Source organism: Pongo abelii, chromosome 1 (genome assembly GCF_028885655.2).
Source record: "Pongo abelii isolate AG06213 chromosome 1, NHGRI_mPonAbe1-v2.0_pri, whole genome shotgun sequence".
Lineage (NCBI taxonomy): Eukaryota > Metazoa > Chordata > Mammalia > Primates > Hominidae > Pongo > Pongo abelii.
In genome coordinates this window covers 65,096,184-65,108,816 of record NC_071985.2, presented here as the reverse complement: position 1 = coordinate 65,108,816, position 12,633 = coordinate 65,096,184, and the positions used below count along the sequence as shown (strand labels likewise).

At 33.7% G+C, this 12,633-nt stretch overlaps 1 protein-coding gene across 9 annotated transcripts in view; it reads right to left on the bottom strand.

Annotated features, from left to right (window-relative positions):
- Nucleotides 1–12,633, bottom strand: part of EDEM3 (ER degradation enhancing alpha-mannosidase like protein 3) — a 65,939-nt gene that overhangs the window by 18,287 nt on the left and 35,019 nt on the right. For 4 of the 9 annotated variants that reach the window (XM_009240132.4, XM_063726174.1, XM_063726182.1 and 1 more), the window contains 8 exons: nt 12,466–12,563; nt 10,750–10,875; nt 10,469–10,552; nt 8,850–8,933; nt 8,193–8,317; nt 3,743–3,908; nt 3,029–3,183; nt 1,695–1,851 (listed from right to left, as the gene is read on the bottom strand). In XM_009240132.4, coding sequence (XP_009238407.1) covers nt 1,695–1,851; nt 3,029–3,183; nt 3,743–3,908; nt 8,193–8,317; nt 8,850–8,933; nt 10,469–10,552; nt 10,750–10,875; nt 12,466–12,563 — 995 coding nt within the window. The remainder of the gene's footprint in view (nt 1–1,694; nt 1,852–3,028; nt 3,184–3,742; nt 3,909–8,192; nt 8,318–8,849; nt 8,934–10,468; nt 10,553–10,749; nt 10,876–12,465; nt 12,564–12,633) is intronic. The other 5 variants (XM_002809696.5, XM_054524236.1, XM_063726176.1 and 2 more) reach the window with 3 other exon arrangements.

Below are 12,633 nucleotides of genomic sequence, written 5' to 3'. Positions count from 1 at the left end.
ACACTTTCCCTCCTTGAAATAGTGAACAACCAGATTCAATTTGATTCAAAACATATCTGTCAAGCACTTATTCCATCTCAGCACTTGCCTAGGCATTGGAGAGACAGTCCTTTAAGAAGTTTGTGTCTGGAGGAGAAAGACATGTAAAGTTAGCTATGATAAAACTTCTGAAGTGGGAAAGTGGAAAAGGGGCACAGATGAGGGAACAATTGATTCTGCTTGTGTGTACCTGGGAAAGATTTAGAATGACACTTGAGTCTTAACAGAGGGAAAGTTGAAGAATGACTATAATAGAAAAAAATAAGATGATTCCTGATACTTTACAGGAAAAACCAACAAGACATGATAGAAGTTAGAGGATGGAAAAGGATAAGAGGAACTGGGAGAGAAGAAGAGTTCAAACCTATCCTGAAATTTCCAGCTTTGATGACTTAAAGAATGATGACAGGTTTTACTGACATGGAGAGCCAAAGAAGGAAACATAGGTTGAGGTGAGGGTAGAAAGACAGTAAACAAGAAGAGATAATTCAAGTTTGGACAGATTGAGATTGAGATGCAAGATGTATGAGAGGTAGATGAAAGTTGAATTTAATAGTAAAGTTAGGAATCAGGATTCACATATATAGCTAGGAAGTCATATGTATAAAGATGATAGCTAAGCTTGTAGAAATAGGTGACACTGTTGAAGAAGAGTACATAGAGAAAAGAATATCATCCAGATTCTTGGAAACTGTTTACATTGAGTGGTTGTGCCAAGGAGAGCTACAAAGCAATAAACAGTGAAGTAGAAAAAGAACTTTGTTTCTGAAATATCCTGGGAAGCCAAGAAGGGAAAATGTTTTATGAAGGGTTCAGCCAATAGTTACAGAAAAGTTAAATCATATAAGGATTAAGAGGCCACTTGGCGGTAATTATGCCACTGGCAGCCTAACTAAGTAAAAGCAATGTCACAAGAGATGCCACTCCCACTGAGGCCAAATAAAATATAAGGAAGAAGGAAGAATACTCTTAAAAGAAGGAAGGATGTGGCAAGAATATGGATAAGATGAAAACTTGAGGGTGTGATGAAGTTGTGGGAGGGTTGAATTTGAGATTAAGGGATACCTGAATATGGTTCTAGGTTAAAAATTATTCAGCAAACTGTGGTTTTCTCAGAGTCAATACACTAATAAGGTAAATAATTTAAAGACTTCGTGTTATAAAAACTTTCAAAGTAAAAATCAATAAAAATTCCTCAGACATGTTATTTTTCCTAGGCACAGACAAATAAATGCCTATGATAAACAAAATACTTAAGATTCAGTATAGCTCTTTGGAGACTAAAATGATGTAAAACATGGAGATATGAATATTAAAACTAATTACTAGCTTTTGAAGTTATGTTGTAAATAAAAGTAACAGGGGAAAGCCAATGGACTGAGAAACAGAAAATTTAGATTTGAGTCCTGCATTTGATTATATTAACTTCAGCAAATAACCCAACCTATCTCTGATTTATTTAATTGATTTATACTATAAAGGAGTTGAATTAGGTGACTTTCCAAGATACTTCCAAGTCCTAAAATTCTCATTCTCTCACTTTAAACAATATATTTAAAGTGTTTAGAAAGTTGAAATCTATTGTCTTATTAAAGCTCATGCGACCAAAGAAAGCAGGGCAGAGACGGTATCTAATTAGTGTAGCAATGTCTTACTTGGATTGCATGTTGGACCAACTGGACTCTCCCATCTTTGAGGTGAATCAAACTCACCCCCATCTTCTTCAGGATTTCTAAATGCTCAGGGTTAGTGGCCATGAAATCTCTGGCTCTCAGAGGGGGTTTAGCTCCACTCCTGAAACTCTCCTCTCTGCTAAAAGTAATTACAGGCAAGGCTTAAAAAACTATAAGTTAGAATTGGCAAAAAACACATGTCAAATAAAAATAATGTTACTTGCAAAATTGCTAGTTTTAGAACTAGTGAAACTGGAATAACTAGAAACAAGTATTTTCTTATATATAATTTAGGTTAACAAGTGGTATAGCTTTAAAATATAACATTTTCTAGTTATAAAAGTATGTATATTATCTATATAAGGCAGTATTAGTCAAAAGAACTATAACTATTTAAAGGTACAGAACAAGTTTGCTTGGAGATTTGTTACTATTGATGTTATCCTTTAAAAACACAGATTTTTCTCCCAATATTTTAAAAGCAAATCAATACTTCCATCAGTGAATAATAACACTTATGTAAAAATAATTTTTAAAAAGTCCTTGTAATGGCCTTTCTAACATAACTACTCATCAGAAAATGAACTCATTAAGCCAATTTTAACAAGCAAGAATAAGTACTCCCTCAAAAAATCAAATCCAAACAAACAATCAAAATACCTGTATTTTCACTACACAGAAACTATAGACAAAAGGAAATTTTTTTTTTTTTTGAGACAGAGTTTCGCTCTTGTCACCCAGGCTAGAGTGCAATGGCGTGATCTTGGCTCACCACAACCTCCACCTCCTGGGTTCAAGAGATTCTACTGCCTCGGCTTCCCGAGTAGCTGGGATTACAGGTGCCTGCCACCATGCCTGGCTAATTTTTTGTATTTTTAGTAGAGACAGAGTTTCACTACGTTGGCCAGGCTGGTCTCAAACTCCTGACCTCAGGTGATCCGCCTGCCTCGGCCTCCCAGTGTCCTCAGATTACAGGCGTGAGCTACCATGCCCGGCCAGAAAATATTCGGTGAAACTATTCCATGAAAAATGAGTTATAGAAGTTAAAAACTGTTACATGCTGCCCACTATTATTACTTTAGTTCATAAAATAAAATATATATTGAAAGTTTCCAAAATAATAAAAAAAAATTACTGCAAAATAAGCTTTACTATCTAACTATACTACTTTTTATTTTAACCAGTGATAGCTACATACCTCAACATTTTCGGCCTACGTGAATGTCTTCTTGGCTGTTGATACATGCTCCCTAAGTTCTCTGTCATTTACTAAGAAACAACTTTGATATTAGAAAATATAAAATAATACATCTTACACTCTGATGATGCCTCTAGGACAGCTCTTATCCACCACATTTTTCAAGGGCTCACGAATACTTTGAGCATACAATGGGTCATTAGGGAAGAGGATCTGAGTATTTGGACAAGTCCAATCAAAGTTACTGTCATCCAGTTCTGTATATTCCGAGGTCTACAAGATAAAAACATTTTATGTAAACAGAAATAATTATTTTACTTAACATAATTTTTTTTTTTTTTTTGAGTCTCACTCTGTCACCCAGGCTGGAGTGCAGTGGCGCAATCTCCGCTCACTGTAAGCTCTGTCTCCTGGGTTCATGCCATTCTCCTGCCTCAGCCTTCCGAGTAGCTGGGACTACAGGCGCTCACCACCACGCCCGGCTAATTTTTTGTATATTTAGTAGAGACGGGGTTTCACCGTGTTAGCCAGGATGGTCTCAATCTCCTGACCTCGTGATCCACCTACCTTGGCCTCCCAGAGTGCTGGGACTACAGGCGTGAGCCACCATGCCTGGCCTACTCAACATAATTTTTAAAAGGAAACAGTTAATGAAATATGTAAGTGTATACAGGATGCAATAAAAGAAAAAAAAAATAAGAAAATGTATATATTTAGTTTCTTCTTACCATACATATATTTATTGAATTCTAGTCATGGATTACTTTTCACTTGGAAAAATAAAACATATAGAAATAAAAAAGAGAATAAGACATTTAATTTAAAAACTCACTGTGTTCTTTTTAGAGATGCTTTGATTTGTAGTAGAGAGCCAAAGAGGTAACAGATGAGCTTCTGTTGTAAAGATGTAATCTTCTATGTCAAAAATAATGTCTTCTTTATCAGCAAATAACAGGTAAAGATATTTAAACATTTCAGCCAAGAAGAAAGAATCCATTCTAAAGTAAAAAGTCACAAATAAATATAAGTAGATAAAAATAATTTAAATGCCAACTATATGAAAGCCATAGAGTCAAGGTTAATAATCCTGTCTATACCAACTTAGATGTTCAAAGAACTATAGAATGTATCAATCTACCAGGGGCAGAATAACTTTGACTCCAAGTATATTCCATGTTAATGAAAAAGACCAGAGGAGTTTGTCTACCACACTGATACACTGAATCTTGTGAATAATGCAGACAAGATTTTTCTATATGCCTTTCAATGAGGGAAAATTCTCCATTTCTTCTACAGAGAATCAACAGCAGGGAGGTAACTGATAAATTTTACTAGTGAGAATCATATAAGAATCTTCAACTAAATTAAAGAGCTGGAAAAAGTCATACAAATTTGATGGAATTTATTATGTAGCTATTTAAGTAATTTAAAAAGAAGGCTTTAAACGTAAAGAAATTACTTGCATGTAACTTCCTGGCCAACATGGTGAAACCCCGTTTCTACTAAAAATACAAAAATTAGCTGGGTGTGGTGCCAGGCACCTGTAATACCAGCTACTCAGGAGGCTGCAGCAGGAGAATCACTTGAACCCAGGAGATGGAGATTGCAGTGAGCCGAGTGCAGTGTCACTGCACTCCAGCCTGGGCGACAGAGCAAGACTCCAACTCAAAAAAAGAAAAAAATAGTTACATGAAAAAAGTACAATGCAAAGTCACATGAGCTACGATTATAACATTCTAAATATTTATTTACCTGTTAAGAAGGGAATGTGGAGAAATAAAGACAGTAAAACTATATGTGTTTTTACAAATGATTTAATGTTATGTTTTAACAATTTAAGAAAAGTTTAAATTAAAAGTGTCAGGAAAAAAGCATAGCTGGTAGATGGAGTCATAGCAACATCAAATTTAATTCACTACTCCCCAAAGCATCATAGGTTTTGGCAGTAATAAACAACTTCTAGTTTACTGGACAAGTTGCACAATTTCATGCCTCTGGCCAAGCACAATTCCTGGCACATAGTAGGCACTCAATAAATGTTTACTAAATTAAATGCAAGTTTAAACAGCGTGATTAAAGAATGAGCTGGAGAGGGAGTAGAACAAAGAAGTAAAGAACATGGGCTTTGGAAATAGAAAGATCTTCCACTAATTAGTTCTGTCACCATGGGGATATTATATAAGGACTATAAGCTTCAGTTTATTCTTCTGTAAAAGGAATATAACAATACACTCATGACACTGGTGTGAAGACTGAGATATTAAATGTCAATTATTTAGCATAGCACCTGGCATACATATGAGATTGAAACTACAGCTATCATTTTTCCTACATATATATGATTTTTTATTTTGGAACAAAAACTCACCTGAAATGTTTCAAAACATGTTTAGCCATTTTGGATATTAATCTTTTTAGACAATATAAAAACACTTTCCTGTTTATCTGCAATACGCTTATCATAATTTAACCTTTTCTGATGGACTGACAGTTATTACATGAGCAAATGCTATCTTGAGAACTGCAGACAGATGAGCAGGATACTGATAACTGGCAAATACTAGAACAGACAATTTGTAAACATTTAGAAAAGAACAAGGCATGGTAAGATAACTACAATATGAATTGGGCAAAGCTAGCAAGTTGAGCATCAGATCATATGATCTATTTTATATTTTAAAATCATAAAAATACATAAATAAAAATACACAGGCATTAAAAATGTCTGGAAGCCTTTATAAAATTGCTAACAGTGGTAATCTTAGGCAGTTAGGGGACAGTGTCTTAGCAAATATTTTCCTATTATTTTTGCCATTTACATTCTTTTTAGTAATTATGATTAGGAAAATACAGATATTTCCATTGTGAAAAGTATGTGTTTATGTCTGTGTCTGTGTAGACGATGGTAACCTGGAGGACAGTGATAGTGCTTAGATCTATAGGGTAATAAACCACCACATGCAAAGAGCCTGTAACTGAAAGCTCTTGAGTGCAATGCCACAAGGCACTGGTTGGGGTCCAACCAAAAGGTCTTCCTAACAGTTTGGATGAAAAAAATGTAAGGCATGCTTATCTAAACTATAGATCACTGAAAACTGGTAGTTCAGCTAATGAGATTCAACCTCTAGACCAAAATCTAGAAACAAAACAAAAAAAGAAATTTTGCTGAGTTAAATATAAAAGTTCTAAGTTTACACTAAAAAAAGAAAACTTGGCTGCTCAAAGGCAGGGTGGAGAACACTCATTTGTCAGCAGACCATACAGTTAAGTATGTGAAACTAGTTGGTCACAAGCTCACTGTGAGCTGAACATAATAAAGCTCCTAAAAAATCTAAAGCACATCTAATAACACAATATGATGAAGAATGGTAGTTCTCAACCTTTTGTTTGGCTAAATACATCTGAGAGGCGCAACAATCCCCTGAGGAACAGTGACTCAATGAAGCAGAGGTCCTCAACTGGATAGAGGGTGGAAACTCATCAGCCTCATAGAACATTAGTGACCCTTTGCCTGAATACAGACAGTTATGGTGCTGTTGTGCCAGACACATCTTGAGTATGGTTAATTCTGGATATGATATTTTAAGAGTTATTGTATATACTGGAATGTAATCAGAATGGGGCAATGTCAGTGGTAAGAGGTCCAGAAACAATGTCATAAAAGGAGTATTTGGTGGGGGAAAAAAAGAAGGATGTTACACTTTGAAAAATGGAACTCTAAACAGTAAATCATGTCTTCCTCTGTAATTCTTCAACTTGTTACCTCTTTTGTATTTTAGAACATATCACATGGTTGTGATTATTTCTTTACACACCTATCTTATTCACTAACTACAAGTCATGGGAGTGCAGGGACTGGTTCTATTTTATCTTTCTACCCTACACTTAAGTGCAGTGGCTGGCATACAGTAGGTGCTTAATTATTGTTCTTTAATGAATTGCCAGTATAACATCATTGTCAAGAGCCAATCTGCCTAGATTAGAATTCTGACTTAATCTTACCAACTGTGTGACCTTAGGCAAGTTCCTTAACTTCTCTTTCCCTTGGTTTCTTCACCTTTAAAATGAAGACTGTAATAGTACACTTCAGAAAGCTGTTGTAAGGATCAAATTAGTTAAACACATAAAATGCTTAGAAGACTGTCTGGAGTACAGGAAACAGTCAATAAATGTTACAGGCAAATACACAAGGTATCTGCTTTTATTTCTTGTTATTATTTGTATGCCTGCTTCCAGAACCTAACCATTTCTCATTAGCTGTGGTTAGGGATGGAGATTTGAAGCCTAATTAACCATTATCCGAACACTAAGTGAAGAACTAAGGGACAACTCTATGGGTAGATGATGAGTGCTGTGTTTGTCATGTCTTCAGTCTCACTGTCTGGAACTTCTTTTACATCTTTCTTCTTCTAATTCTTGGTTATCCTTCAGGACATAGGCTCCTTCAGGAACCCTTCATTGACTATCACATCCCAACTTGTGCTTCATGCCCCTTTAATATATTTCATAACACATATACAATGTTTTAAAAGTCTGCTTATTGGCCTGCCTTCAGTGATTCAAAGACAGAAAGGACTTATCTTCATATCTTTAATCCTCAAAAACTAGTAAGAGCCCTGGCACATAAGGGGCCTCGGTAAATATTTCTGGAATGAACATTTGCTAACCAAATGAACAAACAAGCTTCAGCATTCATTTAGAGATGTGATAACCAGATAAGCGATCTTAGAATAAGCAGAATGCTTGTGAATTTCATGTGGAGCACTTTTTATAGCTTGAATACTTCATACCATCTACATCTATCCAGTGTCTAATGAAACAGAAACACCACTGGTCTTTCCCACCACTGCAAGTCAGCAACGGTGTAAGAGTACACACAGCTTTGGAGGAATTCTTGGCCGAACACAAATCATATTCCAGATCATTCCTCATCTTGGTAATTTCTAATGTCTTATGTAATATAAAAGGAAACTATTATCAAAGAAGAAAAAAAGCCACATTTTAGATAGTCCTGATACCAAGGTTCTGATATTTAACAATCATTGATTCATTTATTTAAAAATCATTTGAGCACCTACTATATGCCAGGCACTATGATAAAAATACACTTTTCAAACAAACTAAAATTAGTGTATTCAACAGAGTTTAAAAAAGTAAACACAAGGAACAAAGGTTTCTATCCTTTGTAAAAGAATTAAACTTATTTGAATTCTAAATGGTAGTTGCATTTTGTGTTGTTTCAGAGAGACCCTGAGGAAAGGGGATGTTAGCAATTGTTTTACCTGTCCTCATGACTTCCAGTACGAACATCCTTCATGGCAGCAAATCCGCAAGGCACTCTAGCATATTTATTTAAATTTTCAATAAGTGTCTTCCCTACTTCAAGGTAGTAAGGATCTCCTGTAGCCTATTAAAAAGGAGAATAAATGTATACATATATATAGCTTATATATTACCACATATCCATTCATTTACCAAATATTTATTGAGTACCTACTAGGTGCCAGGCACTGTACCAGGCACTGAAGCACATTATATAGAACTGAGTTCTGAAAAAAAGCTATGAATCTGCTTTACAGAATTTCTTAAATACACAATTATAAAATTTAACTATATAATCTTAGTTTTTAAATTTCTAATGCTCAGAAAGGCTGCCTGACTGAAGAAAGGCAAGAGACATGCTTTGGAAAGCAGCTCTAGAACATAAAATTTCTCTTTAAAGAAATGTTTACATAATATTTTTTAAAGAAAAAAACCTTACATGTCAATTCTTGCATCATTCAATAATTCTATGGACTAGATGAATAAGAACCATGATATATCCAATCATTATAATATTAAAAGGGGACTCTGAAAACCCAATTACTATTATGAAAGACTGAAAGATCCAACAGAGAATGGAGGCTAAACTTTAAGTAAAATGAGGTATATTTTCTTACTTTATATAAGAAGTAGGTACTTTCTGCAAATTCTGGCCTTAAAGGATGTTGAGCCCAGTGTACTCTGAAATCTGTGGTAAATGCCTGAACAAAACAACATACAAAAGGCATAAAAAATGTGATTAAATAAACAAGTAGTTCTAGAATATATAGAATATATATAAATAGGTAAAAGCAATTAAAATAGCAATCATGACATTTTCATCAATAAAACATCAATTTTCATTGCTTAAAATAACAATTCATTTTGCAAAGGCTGCTATTTTTACCAATTAAATTGATTATTTTTTCAATGATCATTCTGGCTATTAGAAAACTCAGAAAAACTCAGTAATGAAACTCAGTAATGCCAATACATGGGTCCTGGTGGTAAACATAATTGTGTTTTCTTTTTATCCTTCCCTCTACTTTTTCCTCTGAATTATTACTTCCCTCGTTCTCATATTTATTTTTAAATTTTTTAAATCGACAAATAAAAGTGACATATATTTATGGTATACGACATGATGTTTTGATATATGTATACACTATGAAATGGCTAAATCAAGCTAATTAACATATGCATTATCTCACATACTTATCTTTTTTTGTGGTGAGAATACTTAAAATCTCTCTTAGCAATGTGCAAGCATACATATTTCATATTTTAGCTTATATTTTCTAACAGCCTCAAATCCTTTGTGGAATAAGACAGAGTATTATTTAGAAATAAATAAAATTAGTCTATTTGAAATTTATTCAATAACATAATCAATTGGTTTTTAAAAGAAAATAAAAATAAAAGCAAACAAAAACTTTTATGGGAGCTAAATAAAAACTTCATTTGTGATAGATGTATTAATTGAAACCTCAGTTTATTCTGTATGGATATGAATTTTCTACAATGCACAGTCCTACTCACCTGAAGGCTAATAAAACTATACTTTCCAAAACAAACACTTTAGGAACCCTTCTAAGTTGGTGGAATGCTTAGATATCTCACAGAGGGTAGTCAATAAGCGGGGATAGAACAAGGCCATACACACATTTGGAAATTTTTAATGGTACATTTCTGGAAAGCCAAAAAGTATGCTATTAAAATCTTGTCATATCAAGCTAGCAAGAATATTTATTACTAATATGATGTATAAAAATCAGGAAGAATAATTCTCAATCAGCATGAGGAAGAGATGGCATTCTCTACATTTCCAGAGGGCATGTGTGAACAACAAAAGTATATCTAATATATACAGTTTTCATAAGACAAGCTTTAGAAAATAAAAAGTGACAAAATCTCCCTAGCTGGTAGGTACATACAAGGTTAGAATGAGAGAATATTACAATGGCATAAGTTAGGAAGAGCTGAGAAGAACTAAGCTGGGAATTTTTTTACATAAAATTTTAAAAATGTCAGCATTACCCTAAATCAGACTTCTCTTAACACACAAAGAAAAGCAAAAACATATATAATACTGTACAAACCAAAAATAAACTATTTAATAGGAAAAAAATAAAAAGAACCAACAAGACTTGAAGATGCCATTTTCTACCTTTATATTAGCAACTTACAGTGTATATGTGTATGTGTGTGTGTGTGTATGTGTGTGTGTGTAAGATTATTCCAAAAATTATTTGCTTACCTCTGGTAGAAAATTGTGTTTTTTAATCACCTGATATAACATTTCATGAGTTTCAATAGCAGGTCTAATATCCCCCTTTAACACCTAGAAATCAACAACAATAAAATTACCTAATAAAATATGAGCTGATTTTATCTCTAATCATTACATAAACAGAAAAATGTATACAAATACAATTCTGAACTGCAACTATGTTTTGTAGTTCAGTTTTAAAGATCCAAAATGCGCCTAATTAACATCATCATCTTACATTCATATTAAGAAGACAGAATTCCTTATACCTGCAAGCCTGGGAAGAAGGCAAGCAAAGCATCCATCCAAGTCCGAGCATTCAGCATTGGTTTGTGGATATGCACATCAAGTAGAAGAGGTGGCTGGCTAATATACCTCATTATGGCATCATAGTGCTAAAAGATCACAATATGTGTTCATGAAAGTTAGATGAAAAAAGAGGTACTACTCTAAACACATTAAATAGCACTGTGAATAAATTAAACTAGAATTTATATATAAATTCACTAAATAATTACCAATTTATATAAATATTTAAGTTATTTTAGATGGAGATCTTTCTAAAATATATATGTACTCCTTTATGTCCTCTAACTCACATGCAGACTATTAAAGACTATCTGTAATATAGGACCTTCTGAGAAAAACGGAACTGAACATCTCTATGTCCTGTGGCATTAGCCCGTGGTAAGTATGTCTTTGTGGCCCACTGATGCTCATAGGTCCCCTTGGAATACAGCTATCAGCTTCTATATTACAGAATTTGCTTTTTCCTGTATCTTGGAAGTTTGATCCCTTCTTGGCTAACAATATTTTGGCGCTCACTACTATCTAAACTAATGCAGCTAATCACTGCTGCCACTCTTATGGTTTGCTATCTCAGCTTACTATGGTCTTAGAAAACTCTTTTTCCCTTCTTTTGTCTTCTTCTCCTAGATATTTCTCAGCTTTGACAAAAGGCTGAGTTGTGATAACAAGCCAACAGAAATAGTTATTTGTCCCCATTCACCTCAAGAAATTCTTGTTATAATCTAATAAACAATCTATGTGATAATTTTATAAAGTATTCAATTAATGACTTATTAACTTTTACTAATTTTTTTTGCAAATTTACCTATTATTTAATCACTATTATTGAATACTGGCCATAGGTAAAAGGCACTGCTCTAATCACTTTGAATGCATAAACTCAATCCTCCCAATAACCCTATAAATTGTACTAGTACTCCCATTTTGTAGATGAGAAACAGAGGCAAATAATATTAGCTACTTGCCCAAAGTCACAAAACCCGTAGGTGGTACAATCAGAATTTAAACCAGTACATCTCCCATACTTTTAATCACCATGTCATACTGTCTCATACATACAACATGGATGAACTGATAGGTGAGCAAAGAAATGGTAGGTAAGAATATAGTGATATAACTGACGAGTTTGCTGTATTCATTTCAGTTTGCTTCAGTTAAAAAGGTGATTCAATTGGGTTCAATAATCCTCCCACTTTTCCCAAAACATATGCTTGTGGTTCTGAGCCAGTCTTAAGACTTGCTTTTGAAATGAATACTCACTAGTTTCTCTAGGTCTTCAAAGCCCTATATCCTTGGTGTAATCAAAGACTAAGTCAAACTTCCAAGATTACAAAAAGAATTGAAATACAAAGGAAAAAGCTAACTAGTAACATATTTCAATAATTCTTATCCTTGTACAAACAAGATTAGGTAAAACTCAAATCTATTACATCTCTTATTGGCAGATCTGCAAAGTTTCTGATAAAAGGTGAAAATAAAACTACTTTATCAACTAATTTTTTGGAATGTATATCACTTTTTACGCTGTCCCTGTTCAACATCATCAGGAAATACCGACACAAAACCACTACACATTTTAAAAATTATTTTTACAATGTCATTCAGGTAATGGAGTTTCTATAAAAATCTGGACTCAAATGAAATTGATTATAAAATATAAAATTGTATCAACTTACTGTGTTAAATCTTTCCAGAAAACTGTCATCTCCAAGCAAGACATAGGCTTTCAACAGATATTCATAATATGAATCAATCCCTGCTCCAACTCCACTATCTATGGAAACACAAATGTGATTTTTCATTAAACAACTGTTAAATTAAAAAAAAAAAATTGCTTAGTCAAG